General features: G+C 36.2%; 1 protein-coding gene across 16 annotated transcripts in view; it reads left to right on the top strand.

The window, feature by feature from the left end:
* CADPS2 (calcium dependent secretion activator 2) overlaps positions 1 to 27,724 on the top strand; it is a 564,672-nt gene that overhangs the window by 467,027 nt on the left and 69,921 nt on the right. For 4 of the 16 annotated variants that reach the window (XM_054237741.2, XM_054237743.2, XM_078343882.1 and 1 more), the window contains 6 exons: positions 4,641 to 4,797; positions 17,596 to 17,737; positions 17,863 to 17,982; positions 22,385 to 22,540; positions 23,946 to 24,093; positions 24,817 to 24,831. In XM_054237741.2, the coding sequence (XP_054093716.1) occupies positions 4,641 to 4,797; positions 17,596 to 17,737; positions 17,863 to 17,982; positions 22,385 to 22,540; positions 23,946 to 24,093; positions 24,817 to 24,831 (738 nt within the window). The remainder of the gene's footprint in view (positions 1 to 4,640; positions 4,798 to 17,595; positions 17,738 to 17,862; positions 17,983 to 22,384; positions 22,541 to 23,945; positions 24,094 to 24,816; positions 24,832 to 27,724) is intronic. The other 12 variants (XM_054237742.2, XM_054237745.2, XM_078343883.1 and 9 more) reach the window with 3 other exon arrangements.

Raw genomic sequence — 27,724 nt, forward strand, 5'->3', positions numbered from 1 at the left:
CAGTGAATCACAGGAGTTGTAAAAACTTATGATTAGTTAGACAATAGTTGTGGTGTTACCTGTTTATTCTACCTGTCCCTTAAGAGAATTCAAATCATTCTAGTATTTGGCCCTCAGAATCATGTGTATGTGTATGTGAGTAGGTGTGTATGTGTGTGGCAGGGGCAGGGGTTACTATAGACACTAGATTGTCTCCAGGGCCTTAAGGATCATCTGTAAGGTACAGAATTACAAACTAATCTTGTCTTGGGGAATAAACAAGCACTAAATACATTTCAAAGTCAGGTTCACTGTTTTTGCTCATTTAGGCAGCCATCGTCCTTTTTTGTTTTAAATTATAAATTTTTATTATATTTTGAGGATAAAAATAATCAAGGCCGGGCCTGGTGGCTCATGCCTGTAATCCCAGGACTTTGGGAGGCTGAGGCAGGTGGATCACCTGAAGTTAGGAGTTCAAGACCAGCGTGGCCAACATGTTGAAAACACATTTCTACTAAAAATAGAAAAAATGGCTGGACATGGTGGTGGGTGCCTGTAATCCGGGATACTCAGGAGGCTGAGGCATGAGAATCACTTGAACTTGGGAGGCGGAGCTTGCAGTGAGCTGAGATTGTGCCACTGCACTCCAGCCTGGGTGACAGAGCAAGACTCCACCTCAAAAAAAAAATTAATAATAATCAAAAGCCTCAGGCTTTAATAAAAATTAGAAATTATATAAAGAAATTAGACCATAAATTAAAAGATATTAACAGTGATCTGATGTGCTGATGATTGATGGATGGATGGATGGATGGATGGATGGACGGAGAGAGAAAGATGATAGGTAATGTTCCATATATGTGTCTCTTAAGAAGGCACTATATGTGTAAGGACTTGGTCTCTAGACTCCAGCTGACTTAGATTCAAATCATTGCTTTGTTATCTACCAACCATATGACTTTGGGTAAGTTATTTAATCTCCGTTTGGTAACCTATAAAGTAAGGATAATTATACCATCTACCTGAAAGAGTTGTTTGGGGGATTAAGTAAGATGATGTTTATAAAACCTTTAGAACAGTACTTGGCACATAAATACCATTTAATTCATATTGGACATTATTTTTAAAACACTTAAGATTTGTATGAATTTCAACACATATTTGTAATTACTGATCAAAATATTCAGTTATTACATTAGTGTAGCAAGAAACGTTTATATTTATTTGATTTTCACAACAATGCTGGGAGAGGTTAGGGTAAGTATTGTTATTGCCAATTTGCAGATAAAGAAATGGAAATCTACCCGCCCACGGAACTGATTTGCCCATTATCACTCAAGTATCACCACTAAGTTTAAAAGCTCAGTATTCTGCTTCTATGTTCAGAGTTCATTTTCACCTGCTACCACTGTAAACTACATTTAGTAAAAAAAAAAACAGCCTTTCTGAGTAGCTGGGATTGCAGATGTGTACCACCACGCCTGGCTAATTTTTGTATTTTTGGTAGAGGGGTTTCTCCATGTTGACCAGGCTGGTCTTGAACTCCTGACCTCAGGTGATCTGCCCTCCTTGGCCTCCCAAAGTGCTGAAATTATAGGCATGAGCGACTGTGCCTGGCCAGTAGGAAATTTTTTTAAGCTAAAGGACTTAAAACTTTGTTTTGTATTTCCCTCTTAAACAAATTAAACATTGTCTTCTGCCTCTGCCATCTCATTTACACTAATTAGTGGCTTAGCATTAGAGCCAAAAGAACTTTAACCCAAATAATCATGACTTCTGTTTAGTACTCTGTAGACGGATGCATTTCTGTAGAGTGATACATCTCTGACAGATGCACCTCCCTGGTAGAGACCCTGATGCTGTTGAAACTTAGCCACCTTGCAAGAAATAATACCCTAGGGAAGGAATTATAGAGCCCCTCATCTTCCTACCAACCCAGGGCGAGATGGCAAGAAAGAGAAGGGGACAGGTGGTAGACTAGACTCTGTGTTCTCAAGGTAACTGCAACTGTTGCTTTCATTTTCAAGAACAATGATTGCTTAATGATTCTCTAGCCGTCATTAGAAGAGGCATTCATCACAGATTGGCTTACAGTCATTAAGAATAGCATCATCAGGAGTACAAATTGAGACATAACTATATACTTCTGCAAGACAATGAAATTTTCTAGTTGATGGCAAAATCTTGCCAACATCAAGCTGTTTAGCAAAAACAAAACAACTACAAAAATGTATATTCCATTTTATTTCATTCCTCACCCTGACTCTGTCTTCCAAGTTAACATTAAGAAGACCTTTAGAAATTTTTCTCAGAGTCCTGAAACAATCCTGAGCTAACATGACTGTTATTTTCTTAATTTTAACCTTTTGCAAAGTTATTGGCTGTGAACTGGAAGTGAGATTTTGAAAATGTCTCTTTGTAGTGCTGCATTTTTCTATGCTGCTCTACTCAGAGTTGGGAATCTCAGGTTTTTCTTTTCTTTGTCACCACTATAGGCTACAAAATATAGGAGCAAGATCTGTGTAATGAAATCATGTAGAGAGTGTGTGTGTGTGTGTGTGTGTGCATATGTGTGTGTGTTGAGATGGATTTTCACTCTTGTTACCCAGACTGGAGTTCGCTGGCATAATCTAGTTCACTGCAACCTCCGCCTCCCAGATTCAAGCGATTCACCTGCCTCAGCCTCCAGACTAGCTGAGATTACAGGTGCCCTCCACCATGCCTAGCAAATTTTTTGTATTTTTAGTACAGACCAGATTTCACCACGTTATCCAGGCTGGTCTGAAACTCCTGACTTCAAGTAATCAACCCTCCTCAGCCTCCCAAAGTGCTGGGATTACAAGCTTAAGTCACTATACCCGGCCTTTGTGTATTTTTATATTATGTCATATACCCATTTTATCAGATATGTAACCAAAAAATATTCAAAGATAATATTTTCAAAAAACAATATGCTCAATTTTCATCATGCATACCATTCTTATATGGTCACATTCATATATTGGTCACAGTTTTCACATTCATATATTGGTCACATTCATATATTGGTCACAGCATTGAGCCAGGCAATAATATGTCCCTAACTCTTAAATCTATTATTTATACTACACTGTTCTTCCTTAAGTCAACTTTTACCATCTACTAATTAATTACATGGTAATTTTTTAAAGTTACTAATTATTATTTTATATCTATTCTTTTAAGGCCATATTTACTATAAACTTGAAACATGAAATGTTTATAAACCTGAAAAGTTCTTAAGAAAAAAGGTGTGTCAGAATTTTGCAGTTCACTTTTTTGAGGTTGGTCTCTTCCTGTTATAATCTCTAATTCATATTTGAGACCAGGCACCATGGCTCACACCAGTAATTTCAGCACTTTGGAAGGCGGAGGCTGGCAGATCACTTGAGACCAGGAGTTGGAGACCAACCTGGCCAACATAGTGAAACCCCATCTCTCCTAAAAATACAAAAACATTAGCCAGGCATGGCGGCATGCACTTGTGCTCCCAGCTACTTGGGAGGCTGAGGCATGAGAATCACTTGAACCTGGGAAGCAGAGGTTGCAGTGAGCTGAGGTCAACCTACTGTACTCCAGCCTGTATGACAGAGTGAGGCCCTTTCTCAAAAAAATAAATGAAATGGGCTGGGCGCGGTGGCTCACACCTGTAATCCCAACACTTTGGGAGGCTAAGGCGGGTGGATCATGAGGTCAAGAGATCAAGACCATCCTGGCCAACATGGTGAAACCCTGTCTCTACTAAAAATACAAAAAATTAGCTGGGCATGGTAGCACATGCCTGTAATCCCAGCTACGTGGGAGGATGAGACGGGAGAATCGCTTGAACCCATAGGCGGAGGTTGTGGTGAGCCAAGAATTCGACATTGCACTCCAGCCTGGGCAACAAGAGTGAAACTCTGTCTCAAAAAAAAAAAAAAAAAAATGAAATGATGACTGGATGCTGAATGGAGAATGGATGTGAGCAAACACTTTTTGTAAAGAGCAATTTGCAATGTATGAAGACTCTAAAATGCATACCCATTAATCCAGTAATTAATAAAAGTTTATCCTAAGGAAATAATCAGTACTATATTCAAGGATTTTTATGTAAAGATATTTAGCATAATATCATTGAGAATGACAAAAAATTGAAAACAGCCATTTTAATAGGGGAATGCGTAAATAAATAACAGTATATCCTTATAGTAGAAAATTACACTGTTATTAAAAGTGAAATCATATGAAAATATTATCAAGTGTGATACCAAATGTTTTAATGTTTCTATTCACAGAAAAAAAAGAAATATTAGAAATAAATACATCAAAAAATTCATAAATACATTTAGATTGTTAGATACAATTTTTTTGTTTTGTATATTTTCTAAATGTAAACTAAGCATGTATTTCTTTTATAAAAGAATAAATGTCTTTATACATTATAATTCATTAATTTTTATATTTCATTAATCAGTGCCAAATTTATGATTTAACTGTGTATGTACCTATAAAATTTTTCTCAGGTTAAAAAATATTATCTTTTGTTTATCATGCTTGTTTGTGAAACTAAGACATGTTATCAAATATTTTCAGCTGGCACAGTACTTGTGCATGTTTCTAAAAAGTAAGCTATTTCTCTCCTTTATGTTTTTATCCTTTTGTAGGCATTCGCCTGGTGGCCTGATTTGTTGGCTGAACATGCAGAGAAATTTTGGGCTTTATTTACAGTGGATATGGACACTGCACTAGAGGCTCAACCACAAGACTCCTGGGATAGTTTTCCTCTTTTCCAACTGCTTAATAATTTCCTCCGAAATGACAGTGAGCACTTATGTTTTCTTTAGTATGTGAAATGGGGAGGGTCGGGAGAATGTTGAATGTCAATGTATTTTTACAGTGTCCCAGCACCGCCCCAACAAGAGTTCAAATGGGTAACATTTAGGTTTGCTTAGCCTGCCCAAATATGTCAGGCCAGAGACTAAGGGAGCCCAGGGACACTCCCACATCCCACTGGGCTGTGAAGTTTCTCTTATTCCCATCCTCCTGCCTTCTTCGAGGTCTGATAACCTAGGCACCCTTCTTTATGAACCTTATCATAACTTATGAAACTTAAAATCTTCAAAGGCTGGCATTTCTAAAGTATTTGAGAACATTTACATCTTTGAAAGATACCTTAATAATTCATTACTCTAGAAATCATGTTATGTTAAGGCTCCTATTTAAATCCATCTTGGTAATTTTGCTGGCCTGAGAGTCAGTTCATTTCTACAGATGATAGGCAGATATTTTGCTATGTGGTATGACTTGCTCATTCACTATTTAGAAATTAAGGGCCAGGCGTGGTGGCTCATACCTGTAATCTCAGCACTTTGGGAGGCCGAGGCGGGCAGATCACCTGAGGTTAGGAGATTGAGACCAGCCTGATATACACACACAAAAGAATTAGCCAGGTGTGGTCGCGGGTGCCTGTAATCCCAGCTACTTGGGAGGTTGAGGCAGGAGAATTGCTTGTACCTGGGAGGTGAAGGTTGCCGTGAGCCAAGATCACACCATGGCACTCCAGCCTGGGCAATAAGAGCGAAACTCCATCTCAAAAAAAAAGAAAGAAATGAAGGAGCTTGTAAAGGCTCTCTATTGAGACTTTTATTCTCAATTAAATAATAACTTTTACAGGTCTTCTAACAAATAATATAAACTTTGTTTTGTTTTTTTTTTTGTTTTGAGACGGAGTTTCCCTCTTGTTACCCAGGCTGGAGTGCAATGGTGCGATCTCGGCTCACCGCAACCTCCGCCTCCTGGGTTCAGGCAATTCTCCTGCCTCAGCCTCCTCAGTAGCTGGGACTACAGGCACGTGCCACCACACCCAGCTAATTTTTTGAATTTTTAGTAGAGACGGGGTTTCACCATGTTGACCAGGATGGTCTCTCGATCTCTTGACCTCGTGATCCACCCGCCTCGGCCTCCCAAAGTGCTGGGATTACAGGCTTGAGCCACCGCGCCCAGCCTAAACTTTGTTTTTTATCAAGATTTTATCGTGCAGATTCCTAGGCCTTTTCTGTGATGCTTTTTTTTTTTTAAGTTTCACTTAGTCTCAAGTTTGGTTCCCATTGACAGACTTTGTTTCAACCCCTGAAGTGACCATGGGGTCACTAACTCCCTGTTGAATAAAATTCTTGTCATGATGCACCAAGGTGAATTCTGTCTGCCTCCTCCTAGGCTCTGATTCTGACCCATGCTCCTTGATCAATGTTACAGTTGTCTTCTATCATGTATTTTCTTCTGCCACTCTTTATTCCCATATAAAACAACTCTGTCTTATGATAGGGTTTCTGTGCCCACTGCCATTCTCATCACCTTAACCCTGAAGAGACCTCACTCCATTTTTCAGGGTTATTCTGGAGTGTAGTGCTCAGAAGAATAACCATGTGACCGGAATAACCCAGACCCAAATGAGAGGTGCCTTCCTTCTTCCCTTTCTTCCTGCAGCCCAAGGCTTCTCTGACTCTCCAAGGAACTTTCTTCATGCTGTTAATACATTTAGAATTTTTTTATTGTACTTTATTTAGAACTTTTTACATTCTAAAACTGCATGTGTTTTTGCCTCTCTCTTTCCAGAAGGCCACTGCTGTATCTTTCTGGTTGTAAACCTAAATTCATGTTTTTATAGTTGTCTTTGTTTAAAAAAAAAAAAGTCTTCATTATTTTTGTTCATGGATCTAGTCCAGAGTTTCTTAACTTTCTTTGGTTGTTCACCCCTTTGTGTCTGTGATAAAACTTGGTGGTGGGGGGAGAATCACATAAATATGAAATCATTTGTAATATTGTACTTTCCATAGATATCCTAAATTTAGGATACCAGGTTAAAAACCTGTTCTAGTAAGAGAGCTATCATGTTAGAGTAATTAACAACATGAGTTTTGGTGCCAGACAGATTTACGTCTCTCTGGCACTTACTACTTGACCTTTGACAATCGCTTAACCTCTCCAAACACTAGGTGCTTTATCTATAAAAGAAGGAAGATAATAGCATCAACAGTGTCATTGTCAGTGAGCACTAAATAAGATAACTCACATATAATAGATGATAAATAAATATTTGAGATTTTATTAGTCTTACTCATTCTCCTGTCCAATTTTGTTTCGTTTTCAAAGATGCTATTGTAAAGACAAAGAAGTAAACATACAACTCCTACCTGAGATTCAACCATAAGTTGTCCTCTCAGTGCTTGCTAATAAACCCACATGTAATTATTCATATGTGAATCATTCCGTCTGCAAATTATCCTCAGACAGGTTTTGTTTTTCGTTTTTGGGTTTTTTGTTTGTTTTTGTTTTTGTTTTTGAGACAGAGCTTGCTCCATTGCCCAGGTTGGAGTGCAGTGACACCATGTCAGCTCACCGCAACCTCCACCTCCCAGGTTGAAGCAATTCTCATGTCTTAGCCTTCAAGTAGCTAGGATTACAGACATGAACCATCACACCCGACTAATTTTTATATTTTTATTAGAGACGGGGTTTCACCATGTTGGCTGATCTCGAAATCCTAACCTCAAGTGATTCACCCCTCGCAGCCTCCCAAAGTACTGGGATTGCTAGTGTGAGTCACCACACCTGTCCCTCAGCCAGTTTTTAAGTTCCAATTTGGTTCCCTCCTACCAGCTAATAATCTTGAAATGACTCTCTTTCTTTCCCAATCATCTATCATCATTGATTTTCTGCTATGAAATTACAGTCAGGGTTTTAATATTATCTTAAGACAAATATATAACAATAAACCTACTGCCAAAAATAAATAAATAGATTTGTATGTTAGGCATTAAGTCCCCTAAATGAGAATAAATAAGTAGGATATTTTTTAACACTGTTTTCTCCATTTGAATGAAAACTCAAGAATCAAACATACTTAGATGTATCATGGGGATTATTTCAAATGAGGCATTTATTAATGTTCACCATCAAGCAATTAATTAAGATGATGAGTAATTTAACTTATTCAAAATATTGTATTTTTTACAGAGAAAACAAAATATATTGTGGATTTCTTGGAAGTCTTGTTGGAGAACCTCTACTACAACTCCAATGAATTAAGATCTTTTCATATTTATTTTTAAGAAGAGTTTTTTCAATGCAGTGTAAATTTGTGGGATAATAAGTTAGAACTACATGATTTTCATAATTAGAACTATGAAAGTATAATTTTCAATAATTACAGATATTTCACATATTAAATGTGTTTTATGTCTCTCTACTGATTTAACCATTTCTGTAACATTGGTTACATATCATCTTATGCTACTTTGTTGCACGGTACTCAGTCAAAATAGAGAAGCATTTACTACTGATCTCTTTCAGGCACTGTCAATTTTGAGGATAAGTCTAGATCTTAGCTTTTATTTTATGGTGATTTGCAGATTTTAGAAAACATCTGTTAATTCTGAGAAAAGCAGCTCCTCCATGTAGAGAGGTAAACAGAAAAGTTCCCTAGTGCCATAATTTCCTTTTGGTACTGAGAGTGTGGTGTGATCTGGGGAACTGAAATAAAATGCAGTGACTTTTATCCCAAACTCACAAGTTTCCATCAAAAATCAAGACCACTGAGTAGTTGGTAAAACATAATTCTTCTAGCTATTGCTATCACCTTGGTGATAGTGAAGACCATCGTTAATAATTGTGTATTTGTTTTATTACATTCCTTAGATACTGAGTGATTTAGTGAATTCTATTCAAATGTTTAATGTCAACCTGCAGCTGCCCCCAAATTGTCCTTTTGGAAAACTATGAAAAAATATTGAACTTCTATTCTTTTAGTACCCCTTGAAAGAAAAAGAAATTCTTACATTGTGGCTATGGTATTATGGTTTTTACCAGTTTGACCCAATTAGAGTTATTGTCTAAATTCCAAATAATTACAACTTTACAACTAGACAGAGGTAATAGGACAGAGAGCTCTGAATGTCCAGTCCTGGGAAGGGAGTTAATTTGTTAAAAAACAGTGCTTCTTGCTTACATGGGTATAAGTCAGTGTGTTACACAAAATAAGCTGCTAAGTATATATGAGTTTTAAACAGTTTGTGATTTCTTACTAATAATGTTACATATTTATGTTTGCTTTCCCCAAATTTGAAATTACTAAGATCTCTCAAAGTAATGGAGATATTAGTTAGAAATTTGCACTTTATTAGTTGCTTGAAAGCTTTATATCTATGTTGCGGGCTGGTTATGAATAATTCAGATGTCCTAATAGGACTTCCTTATATTAAAAGTTTTATGCTTTGATGTTTAACAATAGCTTTTTTATCTTTTGGAGTATGGAAGGGATCCTAAACAAAACTCTTCATTTTCTAGCTAAGGAAACCTGATGCCTAGAGGCAGGAACTGGGGGCAGGGGCTGGGGCTTGACTGGAGGGAGTTAGGGACAGAGGTGAGTAGCAGCCTGACTACTGGGTCTCCTGTTCCATCTCATTTCACTTAAGAAAAGCAGATTCTGGAGGTAGTTATAAAATAATAGAACCTTTTTAAAGAAGACAGGAGTCCTTGAACTTTTAGTATTTAATTAGCAAGAAAAACAGCTTCTCCATGTAGAGAGGTAAACAGAAAAGTTTATAAGGGCATTCTGTTGTGGGGGACAGAGGAAGGGAGTTGGTTATCAGAAAGGACCATACATATGGTCTTAGCATGTATGTTAGGAATCATCTGTGACAAGAATTTTAGGGATTGAACTAATTAGTGAGGGAAGGTTCAAGACAGCAAATTTGGTTTCTAAGGAGAGAAAAACATCTGCCTGCGTTGTGTGCCTTTCCTTCTTTCCTTACAGTTAGCCATGATTAGGGAAAGTCGTACCTTTAAGCACCCTTGGAGATGACATGTGGTTTTCCTCAAGGGAAGAGCACCAGCTGCACCACAATTTTAGCAACTATCCCCAATCTCTCACCCCTCACAGACTCACTCGCTGATTCCCAGAGCAAGACTGATGATGAAAACAAACTCAGCCTGCATTTCTGGCCAAAAAATACCAAGCTCTTCATTTGGCTCTCCACCCTGCCTTCATCCACCCCAATCCACTCCCCCTACTAAACAGATAATTTAATGGCAGTCACTTTAAATGCCATCTAAAGAAATAATTTTGAAAGAGAGAAGAATTAAAATTGAGGGAAGATAAATGTTTTCATAATGAAGTAATTAGCATGATAGTTCAATGATACTGAGTGACTATAAAGCTAGTACAGATTCTACCTTTGCACGCTATTTCCACAGTCGTTCTGTCAATAATAGATGAGGCAAGTGACTGGTTCTGAGAAGTGAAAGCTGTCTGCAAATGGCACAAATCATTTCTTTAAGCATTACTGACAGGGAAACCCTTGGAGCTAGTCACCTTTTAATCTGTGGATATGCTAGCAAGTGGCAAATGACCATTCTATTGGGAACTGATTCCCAACTGAAAAATACCACAGTGCTGCTTCTTTAATTAACAACCTTTTCACATTGCTAACATATTAAAGCCATCCCAAAGAACACCCGTGCTTATATAATCAATGTCACAGCGTCTCTGCCTAAACGAATAATAAATGTTCCAGCTCTACACTAAGTGAAAACCTATTCTCCAAGATTTTCACCTTCATAAAGATGGGCTCATAAAAATCGAAAAAGGAAAAATTGGAATGTGGTCTCATGAGGATAAAAAGGCTAGTGTTAATAATTAACAAGGAGAGTGAAGTGGAGTCAAATTAGCCATAATAGAGCCCAGAGTGACTGGCAAAGTCACCTCTCATTATCAAAAAACTCATTAAGAAATGAAGAGGTGGAAATCCCGCTGGGTTATTCTCACACTTAGGCTGTATCAGAGATTATTTTTCAGATTTCTTTCAAATGAAGAACTGTTAGGTCACCATATTGTATATTAGGTTAATCTTCAAGCTTTGAAATATGGAAGACTGACACCTGCGTGTTATTCTGTTTCAAGTGCTTAAATGAGCTGTGCATCTGAAATTCACAACTTGGTGTTTATAGATATATCTGGATATATATATACCAGGGACAATGCAGCAAGGGTATAACATCTAGATTACAGCAAAGCTGTGTGTGCCAGCTTACTTTTATAAGTTTGGACTGTACAAATGATGAAATAAGTGCCAAAATGTGAAAATGTATTTAACTCTCATCCCCAGAGTGGACTGAATTCAAAATTGTGTGTCAGAATTTGTTTTACCGACCAGTATAGTGAAAGAAATATGAAAGCAAGGAGTCACTACCTTTTTCCCCTCAGTTGAATTCCAGAGTACTGCTCAAATTTCTCCTCCCTCCCTCCCTCCCTCCCTCCCTCCCTTCCTTCCTTCCTTCCTTTTCTGAGATGGATTTTGCTCTTATTGCCCAGGCTGGAGTGCAATGGCGAGATCTCAGTTCACCACAACCTCCACCTCCCAGATTCAAGCAATTCTTCTGCCTCAGTCTCCCGAGTAGCTGGGATTACAGGCATGTGCCGCCACACTCCACTAATTTTTTGTATTTTTTGTAGACAGGGTTTATCCATGCTGGTCAGGCTGCTTTCAAACTCCTGACTTCGGGTGATCTGCCCACCTCAGCCTCCCAAAGTGCTGGGATTACAGGCATGAGCCACCATGCCCAGCCTGCTCTAATTTCTTTACTACTTGTAGACTTTCTGAACATTGTAATCTGCTTTTTATATTCTCTTAGGGTTTAGTGGCTTAAAGATAATAACCTACTGTAAAATGCCAGTATGTTTTTGCAACTGATTAACAGGAACACCTGTAACTTCTGAAAACCACGGGCATCAAGAAACCCACCATTGAGAGAGTTATTGATTATGATATAGCTGTACTCAATCATTCGCATGCATGGGGCAAGTATTGTGGGACATTAACTCAAAGATTAGAAGGCTGGGCATAGCTTGAGTGAAATTACAGGCTTTTCTATTTGCCTTTAATATTAAATAATCTCATATAAAACAGCATGAGGACTGCTGGACCATAAGACTTCTTTGTTTATCTTTGTCTTATAAGCTTTGGTTAAGGTTTTTATTGACTTTCCTGAATTAATCTCACAAGAAACAAGTGCTTAATGCCTATAATTTACAAATCCTAGGCCCCGTGCAAATGCAGAGATGAATAGGAAATGATTCCTCTCCTTGAAAAACATAAAATCTAGTGGAAGAGACACACGTATATACACAAACAAATGGACACAATATATTGCAGAAGTATAACTCAAATTCTGTGTACCGTCCTATGAAATTTTTTCATTATAATTTTAAACTTGGATTTGTTGCCCAAAAAGTAAGAAACATTGTAACAGCTGTATTCTATCACTTCTTGTCACTTTCTCTCCCTAGGTAGACATACATGTGTATGAGTATATATTAGCAAATACCCCAAGGGAAAAGGAAGAGCTGGGTATAATTGTGGGGGTTATTATGGTGGTTAATGTATACATTAATATTACCAAACTATAAAATTACTTATCAAATTTTTAATTAAAAGGAAAATAGAATCCAGTGTGTTTTCTATTCTACTTAAATGAGATGCTCTCAGAGTTTCCCTTAGGAGGTAAATTTTTGTTGATATTTATTCAATAATCAGACATTTATTGAACACCTACTTAATTTGCCAAATTCTTAGCTGAGTGCTATTCCTAGATCTCAGGGAAGGAGAGAAGAAGAGAGAGAGAGAGAGAGGGGAAAGAGAGAGAGAGAGAGAGAGAGAGAGAGAGAGAGAGAGCACGCAGCGAGTGCGTGCAGGCAAGCAAGCGTGTTTTTCTTTTACATAATGTTGTTCTAGACTGTGCTTCTCCTGGCTTTTCTTCTGAAGCCCATATTCATATTTTTTATGATGGGGGTCTTCATTATATGCATTTGTCCACATGGAGAGCAACCTATTAATTTTCTTAGTCCACCATGCTTGTATTGCTCAGGGTTGATATAATTTTTAGTTTCTTAAATAATTGTTTTATGGCAAAGTCTGTTGATTTTGTGCTTGGTATTGTCTGTTTGTTTTGCTGGTCATGAATTACTCATTTTCTTATGAAATGCCTAATTAGAAGTTTAAGGAGAAAAATCATTCTTTCTATTAATCCACTAAAGCTGGCTAATTGGAAAAGGATGGACAATATAAAATTGGATTGTATGGGTTTAAGAGTCAACAGCATATTTTTACCCTAAAAGCAATATATGAATTCTTTTATTTGCTTATTCTTTATTTTACCCAGTGACTATTGTCTCAGTAATTGTTATTAATTGGATCATAGTTTAAATTTTAACTCTCTGTTGAAATCTTACCACTAAAAGCCTATGACAATTACTTTTGTAAATATAAGACTTTTTTGATATGAAAATAATCAACACTAATTAATTATTGGGGATTTTCAAAATAATTGGGCATATTGCATCCTGAGTTTGCTTTTATTTAAGCCATTTGTTTTCTTTTTGCCATTTCTGATTATACCATAGGGCTCGATGTCATTGATGCTTCATTATTTTCTAACAAGGTGATATTTGGAAACATGCAATCTTTTGGGGAAATAGTTATAATTTTTTTTAATCAGAAAAGTGGTTTCTGGTTTTCCCCTTAGGTGATAATCACTTTTTGAGACTTGCTCTGAGCAGCCTTTTCACTCCCACATGCTTAGATACGGTTTCAGAAGTGCTCTCTGATGAGGCTGCACTAAGAACTGGCCTATTTGAATGAACTGTTGTAATGGGTGCCTTGTAAATGCTTGATTTGGACAGGTGACAGCCCCAAATCATAACCTATCCTTATTAAACCATATGGAGACGATAGAAGCACTTACTCCGATGCCTTGGGCTACATATTAAGAGGGGCTTTTGGCAGTGTCTGATAGGAGTGGAGTGCAAGCTGCCATATGGGCAACTTAGGAAGGAGCATACATTTACATAGACAAGTGTAGTGTAGTGTATATTTCTGTAGCTTGTCTTTTGAAACCAAATATTCTCTTTCATTTCTTTCCCTCTTTGTGTATTTCCCTTTATTTCTCCTGTCTTTTCTCCCCCACCCCACTCTCCCCGACTCCCTCCCTCCCTCTTCCCTCCATCATTTTCTCTTTGCCTGTCATACCCATTTGTCCCCCACTCCCTCCTTCCCATTTCTCTCTAATTACCAAAGAAATAATACTGCCAATTTTCTAAAACTTTCAAATGTGGATTTATAGTTTGATTTTTTTTTCAAATAAAAAAGAACTCTGCTGAATACTAAGCAAACTTTTGACTAGAATTTAAGATGTTTTATAGTTCATAGGAAATATAGGTAATCTTCATTTTCTTTAAATTCTGCAGGATATAATAATCTGCTATCAAGAGTCATAACTAACCAGAGAAAATCCTTTCTTTGCCTCATTCATTAAGATAAGAAACATAAAATAACCAACTTTTATATTCATTGGAATTTTTTGCAGTCTGATCGTGTACATATGGGTTAAAAATAGAACTTGTCATAGCAGTATTATTTAATGCCATATTTTATACAAAGTATGAGGGGTATACATAGGCCTCAATAGGTGTTATAGGTGTCATTTAATACAAGCTCCTGAATAATAATGTAGTAATCTTAGTATTCAAGTATTCATTTATACAACAAATACTTGATTACTTGCTCCGAGCCAGGGACTTTTCTGGAACTAAGAATACAGACATAGTTTCTGCCTTGGGAACCTTATATCCTTGTAAGAAGTGAGAAATATGTCAGCAAGCATGAAGACCACTTTTGTAATAAGAACCACAGTGGAAGCCTGCCCAGGGTAGAGAGTAAACAACAGAAGCCGGCAATTGGGCAAGAGGACAACAGAATGAAGCATTTCTAGAAAGGATTTGAGGAGCAAGTATATATTGAATCATGACCATACCGCAGGAAAGGAGAGGTAAAGCAACAGAAACGAGCACGGGAAGTAACTTGAAGACAGATCTTGAAAAGCTTTTATACCATGCTCATGCTTTTGAAGCTTGTCATAAAGATCCACTAAAGAATTATAACCTTAAGAGTGACATTCTTAGTTTTATGTTTCAGCAAGCCCCTCTGCTGATGATTTTGAGAAGATGGATTGGCAAAGGAAAACTTAGGATCCTAAAATTAGGTGATTATTGCATTAATCCAGACAAGAGATGAGAAGGCCGATTGGTGCAACTGCAGTGGTGATGAAGAGAGCACAATAAGATATTAAGGATACAAGATACACAGGTCTTGATGACTAACTGGATGTCAGAGTGAGGAATGGTAATTTTATATACCACAGAGATTAACATGGAGTTTTTATATCAAATTCTGGTTCCACTAATGACTAAATCATCTTAAACAAGTATCCTAAACTCTCTATGCCTCAATTACCTTATTGATAAGTTAAAAAAAAAAAAAAAAAAAAAAACTAGTTCCTCCTTCACAGAGTTTTTGTGATGATTAAATGAGATAAGGCACATATGGGACTTCACATAGTGCTTGGTACCCCAAAAATACTAGGGGTGAGGGGGAGGAAGAAGAGAATGAGAGTTCTCAATTAGAGACCCAAAACATTCAGATATAAGTATATTTTTTAATTTGCCTACTACAGTGAATTAGATGGTTTGAGTGAGAATATTTTATCCTGAAAGTTTAGCATGCTTATTTAGATGGCATTTGGTAAAAGTAACTGAATTATTTAAGCTGTAGTACCTTCTAGCTCGATGATTAAATATCTAGGAATAAATAAAGCTTCTTTCAGTGTGCTAATGAAAACATTATTAAGATAATATTAGTCTCCTAAATAAGATACCAATCATTAAATATGATTATTGTTTGCAATTTAATGGGAAATCTTTCAGCATATACCTGAGCTGGGAAAAGATTATTTAACCACAAAAAAATACTAACCCATATCAATTAGAGGTAGAAAAAAAATCTGTTGTATTTCCTTCTGTGTTTAGAATTAATTCTTACACCAATTTATGTGTCTGTAGTTGTCCAGCCTCTGACAAATTTCAGAAACACATAGAGTAACGTATGCAGGGTGTCCTCATATACATGCCACAGTGATAAATATCATATACTGTACCCAAGATCTAAAACACTATTAGGCTTTTGGGAAGAAGATAATGTGGGAAGTTGTCATAGTGAGTATTTTATAAGACACTGCTATTAGAGTTGCTAGTAATTAGACTTAGTGACTCTAAGCAAATATAACTATTATTGACTTTTCCCCAACTTCTACCTTTTTACCCTAGTCAAAGTCACTATCATCCTTTACCTAGTCCACTGCAGTAAAGAACTGAGTACTAACCTTTTTCTCTGTTTTTAGCCCTGGCTACCTACTCTGTTTTCCACACAGCAGCCAGAGAGATCACATCATGTCACTCCTCTGCATAATCATAAGCATCATAAAGCTTCCCATCACACCTACTAAGAGCATCACTCCTTACTGAGTCCTAGCATCTAGACCCCCCTCCACTGCCCACCATGGGCTACCCATCCCTCAGCCTATTGCAGTTACTATGGCCTTTCATCTTTCTGCAAAGACACAAGTTTATTCCTCCCCCAAAACTTGTTTTCTAGCTGTTCCCTCTACCTGAAAATCTCCCCTTTAAGTCTTCCATGGAAGGTTCTTCTGTCTATTAGATTCAACTAAAATATCATCTCTTGGAAATACCTTTCCTGACCACAGAGTATATTTTTAAATCAGCACATTTTCACTTTGAGGGCCACAGTGGGACTTAGGGCATGTTCTTTGAGAAATATTTATAATCTATAGTACTGGCATCTAAAATAAATTATTTATTAAATATTACTTAGTATTACTGTTTTCCTGTAGATTCTCTATTTTTTCATGGTGCAACTTAGGCACATACTCACCTGTATTTTTAATAAAATTGCATCATCTGTATAGAAAACATTCATCTCCTGAAAAAGGTGAGTGTACTTTGCCCAGCAGTCTTGTAGCACAGATTCTAAGACTTCTGTGACTACTTCAGGTAGAATGTTCCATACTACCATTTATTAAAGACAAATGGAAAACTGAAAAATCCATGTGATGTGCTGACTGTTTTTAAATACAGATATGAACAATTGAATGATTAAAAAGAAAATCCACAAATAACTATAATGTTCATGAATCGAAATAGATATTCCCAATAGATATTCACGCAGACACCCTCCTAGTGAATTAAACAAGAATAGCTCTTACAAGTAAACAAGCTTACCTCTTAGAATTGAGTAGGGTTAGCTCCTCTGTGATGCATAGCATAGCACAGAGATTGTAACTCTGCTTAATTGCTGCATTTACATGTGTCAGGACCTTCAGGGGTGCTGGCAGCTCCCTTGAATTTCCAGCGAGTGGTCATGTGCCTCTACGTGTTAAACCTCTTAGAAAATAAAAACATACCACCTGCCAGAAGAATTGTAGAGAGGAATAATCTACTTGTGTTTTGACAGCCATATAGAGAGGGCTAACTATACTTTTTGATCAATTTCCATGATATGATATTCAGTATGGGGGATAGGATCTACTCTCATATGCATTTTATCAGTCCTTCTGTGTCAGACTCTCTCAGGAAAAGGTTTTTTTGCCCGTATTTTCCAAATGTCTGATATTATCCCTCTGACAAACACTGTTTCTGCTTGGCTATTTCAGCACTTTTGTGTAATGGGAAATTTCACAAACACTTGCAAGAAATCTTTGTACCCTTGGTTGTCCGCTACGTGGATCTCATGGAGTCCTCCATCGCCCAGTCAATTCACAGAGGTTTTGAGCAGGAAACGTGGCAGCCTGTCAAGTACGTATATTACCCAGTGCCCCTAGAGCACCTGCCTCTTCAACCCTGATCTTCTGGCTTTACACATGGCCATCTGTAGTTATTGCTTATGGTCGTCCCTTCCCACATTGTTTGTTTCTTTGCAGGAATATCGCCAACAGTCTTCCCAATGTAGCTCTTCCAAAAGTTCCAAGTCTGCCTCTTAATCTTCCACAGATTCCTAACATTTCTACTCCTTCATGGATGCCTTCTTTATATGAGTCCACGTGTGTATCCCTCACTTATTTCCTGGTGGTGTGTTAGCTGGTGCATGGCCTGGGCTGTGTTCTGCGCAGATGTGTTTAGATTGCATGGCATTTATCATCATGGGTTGAGGAATACTGCTTTTGGTTTTGTTTGAGTTTTTTAAGCTAGAAGCTAAGCTTAGCATATCTATAATGAATGATGTCAGTTAAAAAGGATGTAGTTCATATTAATCTGTGGTACAGGAATCATTTGGTGACCCAGGTTATACCTTCTACCCTAAGTAAAATAACGAGAGTTCTCCTTATGTAGACAAAGCGTTTCAAGAATTCTTAGCTCCAGCTTTATTACTGCCCACATGACTTATCTTATCCAAGTTGAAAACCTTTGGAAGAACGGTTTCATAAGAATATAATCTTTTTTCTATTTTTATCCTAGTCTCAAGTTTTAAAAAACAGTACTGCATCATGCAGGGAAGGGGTTGTCCTTTCATTGCCAAAACCAGAAAAAGTTCTTCTTTTGTTCTTTTAATATAGAGTTGGTACATCTTGCTATTTTAAAATAGTCTTTATATTATCCAAAACCATGGTTATTAACTTCACATCATGATGACCTTGCCTGTTGCAGAATCAGAAACTAAGAATCACTAAAGTGAACAGGAATGGGCTTTTAAATTGATCAGGTCTGAATTTAGATCTTAGTTTATTCATTGTAAATCTTTCTTAGCCTCAGTTTTTTCCTCAACTCTAAAACAGTTATGATACTTAATTGAAAGATGTTTTTGTTATGATATTTTGAAAAGAAAACTGTATTGAGGCACATTCTGGGCTTTTTATAAATGATCAGTGCTGTTGGCATATCCTAGGCACCAAGTAAATGATAACTGCTGCTACTCTACATTGTTGGTTTTATTATTATTACTATCATTAGGCATCATTATTATTTATAATGGTATAGTCCTTAAAACTGTGAGCCTCACAGTGATCAGAACTAAGTAATAGTCCGGGTTTACAAATGGGAAGACTCAGGCAGTTATACGCTTTGCCCAAGATCTCATAGGAAATGAACTAGAAAGAATAATCATTAGAGGAAGAAAAATAGGTACCATTTATTGAGAGTTTACTATGTTTCCAATACAGTGCCGTGTTCTTATCTCATTTAATCTTTATAACAACCTTGTGTCATTATCCCCATTTTACAGTTAAGGAAACTAAGTCACAAAGAAATTTAAAAACAAAATTTGCTGTTATCTCACAGCAATTAAGTGACAGAGGCAAAATTTGAACCCAGGTTTGTTTGACTACAGAGTCCTCACTTCTGTCATTAATTTGTTCTGCTCCCATAGAACCTTGTGTTTAAGAACTTGCTACCTTTCCACCTATCCTACCACCAACTGCAAATCCACACCTAGTCAGGTATGCACACAAGCAAGAAAAGAAAGAGAAGACCAAGAAAGAGAATAACTTGCAAGTAATTTGGCAATATTTCTCCAAGTTAAACATCATCACTGTATTCATAATCCTAGGATATTATATTACATGTGAATTATTTTTTCTTACAGGAAAGTGCTTTGGGCCAAGAGAGTGTGTAAAGTGTTGTCTGTATGTGCTCAGGAAATTACCTACAAAGTATAATGAACCTTTCCAAGTACATGATTTTTTTGTACTTTTTTACACTGTTCTATAATTTAACTCCTCTTCTTCCTAATTTCTCATCTATTTAACACTCGATTTTAGCCCAGAACACTGTCGTGGGCATTATCCTGTGAAACTTAACCTTTTGTTATACTCTTTTATTAACTTTGGGATTTATATGAACTCTGAATCCCTTATTGAGGACACTTTTTAAAATTATGTTAATCTCAGGACACGAATAATGACAAATTGGAGCTTTGTAAGTAGAATTATTGTGCTTTCACCATTCTGCGGAAAATTAAAAATGAATTTTACAAGTTGATCACTATTATCTTTACCCACCGAGGTTATCAACATTAGGTTCTTCCTCAGAGTGTCCAAAATTACTCATAATGTTATGATGTTATAGCCATTATTTTTTTGAAGTTTAAAACATTAATAACAAGAAAGATTTATATTTAACATAAAGAATTAAAGATACAACTGCTGATTAAATAAAAATATCAAAGTAACCAGGATTTTGAAGATACATCCCTGCCTACTAATGCATAAATCATGCAAGAATTGCTCATCCACATATCTATCTGTATATAAAATCGTTCGTCTTTTTTTTTTCTCTAGAAATGAATGCCAGTAATTTAAGTTTTCTGCTGGCATTTTTAGGAAATTATCTCATAGTCCATTATTCACATTCAGATTCTTTAATCTGTTAATAATACCTTTAGGAGTAGGTCACTGATTAGAAATAATTTTAAAATGAAAAAGCTCTGAATAAATTGCAGGTTATATGTACCAACTCCAAAGCCTACTACATTTTTTTCATATATCTCTCTAATTATAGCAAACACTTTTTATCTTAATTGCATTCCCAATTAAACACATTTATTGTCAAGAATCAAACAAAAGAAAAATGTATCCATATTCTTTATGAAGATTGTTATATATTATTAGGAGATCTATTTTTAGTAGAATTCTGCCTTTACCATCAGAGATTTTGTTTTATGATGTTGTTTCTTGTCATTGTGTTGTTAAAGAACATATACATTTCAGATAGTTACATTTCTCCAAAGTAAAAGGATTATAAGAAGCAGATTTGCTTCTTTGCCAATTGTATTCAGTTATTTTTAAAACTTAGTTCCTCTAATCTACCAAACTGCACACTGTGGGATGTGAAGGGAGATTTTGTTTGGTCTTTTTTTCTCTTATTTTTATGATATCTATGGCAAAAGGAGAAATAAACACTTTCACTGTACTATCAGCATGGTGTTGTCTGGTTCTCTCATTTGATGGTGCATCAGAGGCACTGAATATTAAGGTGAAGAGATTTAAGTGAGTAAAGTACTATGGGAAGTGTTCACTGCTTTGCTGTGATTGATCCCTAGAGAACTTAACTCTGAGGGCATTTTGGCTCGACAAGGAGATCAGGAGGAATTACTGGCAGAATGGGAATAGAAAAGCAATGTAGGTTGGTGATAGAGCTTTGACGCTGAGGCCAGGGTCGTGGGTAGAAATAAGCTTTTAATTAGACAGAGCAAGAGGTGACTTTGTTTCTAAGCTAGCTCATTAAGATATATTTAGCTAAACAATGTGGTGCCTTAAACAATTTATTATTTTTTTTAATTTTTAAGTTCTGGGATACATGCACAGAATGTGCAGTTTTATTACATAGGTATTTTCCACTGTGCTCTTGTGATAAATAAGTTTATTTTTTAAATTTTCTTTTGTAAACTAAAAATATAAATTTTAAGTTAGTGTATGTGAAGCAATTGTTGGAAGGCTGAGAACAAATGAATCCTACAGTAGCTTTTTTTTTTCGCTTTTGCTTTTATGCTCTTTTATACTTAAATTTCAATTTGTTTTAATGCAAGAATATTTTACTTTCAAAACATTTGTTTCTGTATTAGCCTATGTACTTGCATAATGGAAAGTAATAGCATGACCCTATATTTGCCAAAATATTATATGTACTCTTCTATAAGTTATCTTCATACATGGGGTGATAGCACAGTCCTCTAGAGTAACTTTACCATAGTAGTGAATGCTTAGCAAATCTTGGCTCCACAATTAGATATAAAGACCTGAAATAATTATTTTTTTCCAACATCAGAGCTCCCCGAATGTCATTTCTCTGTCAGACGATACCTTGCGTTTTAATAAGCCAGAAAAGGCAAAAAATGAAAATAAAAGTTTGCTTCCCTACCTAGCCCATTTTATTTCTGGTACCTTTCTCACCTTTACCTTTAGTTGAGAAATTCAAGGACCCTGTATTCTATACACATGTAAATAGACAGAAACCAACATGGTGACAGAGGCACATATGCATGAATAACAGCAAAGCTACTGGTTGCTAATATAAGAACTTTCTTGCACAAAATGTAATTTTGAAGGCTTGCGTGGATGTTTATCCTAGAGATTGGTGGAGAACACTTGCAATGTTTGTTCTCATGTATACAGTATAATTTCCATAGTAAAGTACACGGTGGAGAACACTTGCAATGTTTGTTCTCCTGTATACAGTATAATTTCCTTAGTAAAGTACACGGATCCATTTTACCTCTTTGTATGAAACCCCACCACCATATTTATTTCTGTTTTGTTCTCCTTGCCCTGCCTTATTAAGAATGATAAAGGAAGAATTAGAAGGCTGAACATAGAAAATATTGGATCATTAGAGATTTTACATGGTTTTTTTCACTGATTCAATTGATACAGAAAAGGGAAAACAATGTATTAATGGTATACATCATTAACAGGGGGAATTCATGATGTTCATTTGTTCTTTTTCTTCTAGCAATGGCTCAGCAACATCAGAAGACCTTTTTTGGAAACTTGATGCACTGCAGATGTTTGTCTTTGATCTACACTGGCCGGAACAGGAATTTGCCCACCACTTAGAGCAAAGACTTAAACTAATGGCCAGTGACATGCTAGAGGCCTGTGTCAAAAGGTAGACATGGATTTTCAAATTGCTGTTTAAAGTGCCAGCACCCAAAATATCACTTCTTATCAAGTACCTAATATATTATTGTCACAGCAAAGGTTTCAATATGCATTACTGTTCCAACATTTAATGAGCATTAGGTTATCTTGACTAATTTCTGGGGACCCATATAATTGATGAAAATGGCTGGACACTTTTTTTCAGGTCTCCCAACTATTGCCTTAATCAGTAACATATATACCGTATTAATGATTTCTTTAGGGCTTACTGTTACCTCTCTGGCAATACTGTGCTTTAAATTCCCAAAGCAGTATTTCCTGAGACATATGAAAAAGGTCTGTTATGTTCTCTATGCACTATGTACTGTGTCTGTGTGCTATAAAGTGGCCTAGTAAACTCAAAATAGCATCAGCACCATCAGTTTTTCTGGGATTACTAACCTTATTCTGGTATTTTCTGTCCACATCAGATGTGTTCCAGCCATCGGCTTAGATTCTTTAGAACTTAACTGGAAATAAGTTATGAGGTTTTGTATTCTTCCAAATGTGCTTTCATTTTATAATAGTTTTACAAAATCAGCATTGTATACTAATTGGTCAAGCGTTGTTTTTTCATTATCCTTGTTCATTATATGTACAAGGACAATATGTAGTCACATATTAGAAAAGCATTCAAACACTGGTTAGACCAATTGGATATTTCTGAAATCTTTCAACCAAGAAAAATTCTGTCTTTAGAATAGCGTTCAGTGGCCCCTTAAGGCGGGGCCATGGATTAGGTAGATTAATGTTTTTTAAAAATCATCATTGATTTTGGTGTCTCAAATCTGTAGATGTTCATAGGATAATCTAGCAAAACCAACTCCAAATTGCTCATAATGCAGTTTTTCAAATACCCGTCTGCAATTTTAGGTTTTTGAAGGAGAATGTAAGTGAAATAAAAGAATTACACATTGTCTGTTGTACATTGATTACTGGGTTTTAGAGTTTTCTAGACTTGTGCTTATTTTTTCTAATTTGGTAAGACTTTATACAGAAAATATATTCCGCTTAAATGCATAGAATTGTGTGATTTTTCTACTTGGAAATTAATTCAGAAAGTTAAGTGAAATTAAGAGTTTTTTATATTAAATGTGGTAATCTAGATCCAACAAAAAGCTTCGTTTGGGTGATGATACGGTCTGAGTGACTGCATGAAGCTAGGCTTAATACAAAAATATCACAATCTGATCTTTCACTCAGACACCTGAAAAGAAAAGCCTCCCCTCGCCCAGCTCCCAAGCGCTGCCACACTGCTTACTCCTTATTTGCATGTTTTAAATTAGCATCTTGTAGTGTTGATTTCACTTTTTACAAAACAGGTAAGGTGTATAGCAGAATTTCTTACTCTGAATTCATGTTTTTAAAACTAGAACAAGAACTGCATTTGAACTCAAGCTGCAAAAGGCAAGCAAAACAACTGACTTGCGCATTCCAGCTTCCATGTGCACAATGTTTAATGTATTAGTCGATGCCAAAAAGCAAAGCACCAAACTCTGTGCTCTGGATGGAGGACAAGAGGTATGTAGAATGGGCCACTTGGGAAAAGGAAGTACAGGGTGCCTTGGCAGGGGAGATGCTCTTTCCATAAGGCATTATCTTGATTGGATTGAAAAGACCCAAGTTCTCCAGCACCAAATGTTTGATCTTTTCTTTACTGGAATAATAGCGTGCCCTTCATCCTTTGCTCATATCAGTTTCTCCTTTTTGATATAAGTACAGTCTAAAATTTTATAAGTGACCATGAATTTTAGATACAGCTTTTAACAACTTAAGTTGTGTCATTTACATAAACCTTGCCTTTTACAAGCAAATGAGAAAGTTGGAAAGCTACCTGTTTTGTATATACAAATCTGGAGTATCCAGAGTTTGCATCTATAAAAGTAAGACACACACAAAAAAGTATGAAATAGTTTATTTACACAGTAGTTTCCATTTTTAAAAAATTAGGTAGAAATAGATTTCTAAATCTAGGCCTAGTTCTTATCAATAAATATCCTATTCTTTTCATTTGATTTATATTTTGTTTGGTTTTATATTCAGAAGTACAATTTTATTTTACCCCATGACTTTTTGTTGAGAGTGGTGATTGGATGAAAATTTATGCATTTATTTTCAATTAATTCATTTAAGTTGACATTTTGTTGTCTTTTTTCCCATGGTAATTACTTTTTCTTAATTTCTTTATTCTTTCCTTTTGTTCTCTTTCATCATCTTTTTTTTCCCCTCCATGGCATGATCCAGTTTGGTAGTCAATGGGTAAGTTTCTTTTTTTTTTTTTCTAAAAGCATATTTTCATTTGAGTTATTATTTTTGCAAATGTGTATTTTTTATTTTTATCTTTTCAAATTAAAACCAGGTAAATTTATTTTCAGATTTTTGGCTTCTGTGTTTGCATGTATAAGGCTAACTGCTTACAATAACATAGCAATAGCCCAAAGATTCATTAAAACACTAAATAATTATACCTTAAATAATGACGGGGGGACTGTTTTTCCCCTGTTAAGCTGCAGAATTTATAAACTATCCTTAGAATTTTCAAGATAAAATTATTTAAAACCAAATTAATTCACCTTCTTTTAAATGAAATCTAAATAACTGTAGAAGTAGAATGATTATTAACATTTTTAAGCATTTATCTACACTATAGTTTTAATACCAAAAAATTTCAAGTTTAGAGCTTTAGATGACATATAGCTTCTAAAAACTTGAAGAAGGAGGCCACACCCAAAGTCACTTCATACAGATGAACCCAATGGTGGATTTCAGTGAAGTACAAGCCCACCAGTGATACAGTTTCCTCCCAATCATGGTGGGATGATGCGACCATCGTCAGAGGTAAGGAAGAGGGATGCCTGTGTCATGAGACATCTGCCCTCCTCCACAAGAAGTCGTCCTAAAATACCACCCCCCAGAATCCCTGAGGTACAAGATTAGAAAATCTTTATGCATAAGGGATTGACTAGTGTATATATTTTTTCTTTTCTTTTCTTTTTTTGTGATCAGAATGTCTTTGTTCCTGTAGGTAGGTTACATCTTACAAGTCTTATAGTTGACAGTTGGGAATCAAACTCAGGGTGACTCTTCCTGGACTGACAGTTCTCATCTAAGCAGAAGGCCTTAGTTAACTATGAAAGTAGATGGGAGCTGGGTACAGTGGCTCACGCCTATAATCCTAGCACTTTGGGAGATGGGTGGATTGCCTGAGCTCAGGAGTTCGAGACCAGCCTGGGCAACATGGTAAAATCCCATCTCTACTAAAATCCAAAAAAAAAAAAAAAAAAAGAAATCAGCCAGGTGTGGTCAGGGACACCTGTAATCTCAGCTACGTGGGAGGGTGAGGCATGAGAACTGCTTGAACTCAGGAGGCAGAGATTGCAGCGAGCCAAGACTGTCCCTGCACTCCAGCCTGGGCCACAAAGTGAACGTGTCTCAAAAAAAAGAAAATAGATTGGAAGGTCTACTACTTGTGAATGCTATACCTTTTGACCCAGTTATTTACATTAGCTATTTGGCCATAATTTATATTTATGCATGGATACACAATTTTATTCTTTGAGCAATTCACCAGAAAAAAAAAATGTATTTATAATACCATAGCATACAACCTTACAAATATATCAAGTAACTGATATGTGTTATAGACTGTTCAGTAATTCTCTGATCACTTATAACTTGATTTATTATATCTAATTATCTGAATGAGTAGGCAGATGGCTTGGATAACAATGGCTCCTATTTACCTCCGCATGTTTTCTAGTACCCAGATGTAAAGCATTGAGTGTCTGCCTGAGAATATTATCTTAAGTTTCTTCATAAACCCATTCTTTCCTCATCTGGTTTGTAGAATCATCTTCCATTAATACTGGGTTTATCCATTTGTTCTTATTTTAACATACACTGCAGGCACTTAGTAAATGTTTGCAGAGTGAGTGAACAGATTTGTCACTGCTTTAAAAATCCTCGCCTGTAAGAAACAACTTGCTGCAGTAATTAAAAGGAAAAACAGGCACACACACACACACACACACACACACACACACACACAAATGACAAGCATTGTTACATTGTCAAATGACTCTTTACATTAATACGTGGGTGGTTTTGAAGAGTGATCTGCTACTGTTCATTATATATGCACCTGTACGTTCACACCAGAGACAAGTAGTTCCCCACAACTTTCACACAATTAACATAGTTCAAAATGTGCAAGTGTAAAACCCATTAGCAACCCTGAAAAAGTGGTAAACAAGAATTTCATTGCAAAATAAGAATTTTATATTTGCTTTTTCTCTTCAGTAAACATACCCACATAATTACATAGGCTTTCCCTCTCTATATGTGCCGAGATAAGCTTTAGAATTGTTGCAAATTAGTATATGTATTACAAATACAGGTGAGCCAGTGAACTCCATTTAAAAGCAACAAAGTTGTTGAAAAAGCTAGATTATTGGACAGTCTGGATCCATGTAAATTATATATACTATATAGTTAAACATAGCAGCAATGTTTTTTCTAAATTATAAAGAAATTACCTCTTCCAAAATGTCTAGTGAATTTGTTATTATTATCGTCGCTGGGATAAAACTTGCACAACTCCTTCCCCACAATGCAGTCCCTTCTGTGCTTCTAAATCATGATTCTGTTTTCTTACATGCTACATGATGATGCAAACATGCTCCACTGAGGCCCAGAATTGTGTTTAATGGAGTGATTAGTGAGTGAATGATCTGCTCATGTGACAGCTGTGTGAAATGAGTCAGCAATCTCAGGCCAGTCCCTCAGGGACAGATGTTGAGATCACAAAACCACCACAGTGTTTAGAATCCTCATTATTCATTACTGCACAAAAGCAGATGACTAGATGGGCTGTAGGCATTCATCAGCCATCAGAACCACTTCATTCTATGGTCCCATTAGTTGAGGATGAAGGTGAAAACACATTAATATGGCAAATTCAGGGGAGCAAGGGGCCTTATTTGTGCCAAATTTGTTCTCAGTTAAATTAAAATGTTTCCATTTCTGGAATTAACAATATAGTGCCTTTAAAATATTATATAAAATATTATATACCCCCCAAGACAAAGTCCAAAATCTTTTAAGAAAACTGGAATTCAGTATCATCTGATTAGTCTTCATTTCATGAGTGTGT

This window comes from Callithrix jacchus, chromosome 11, assembly GCF_049354715.1.
Source record: "Callithrix jacchus isolate 240 chromosome 11, calJac240_pri, whole genome shotgun sequence".
NCBI classification, from domain to species: domain Eukaryota; kingdom Metazoa; phylum Chordata; class Mammalia; order Primates; family Cebidae; genus Callithrix; species Callithrix jacchus.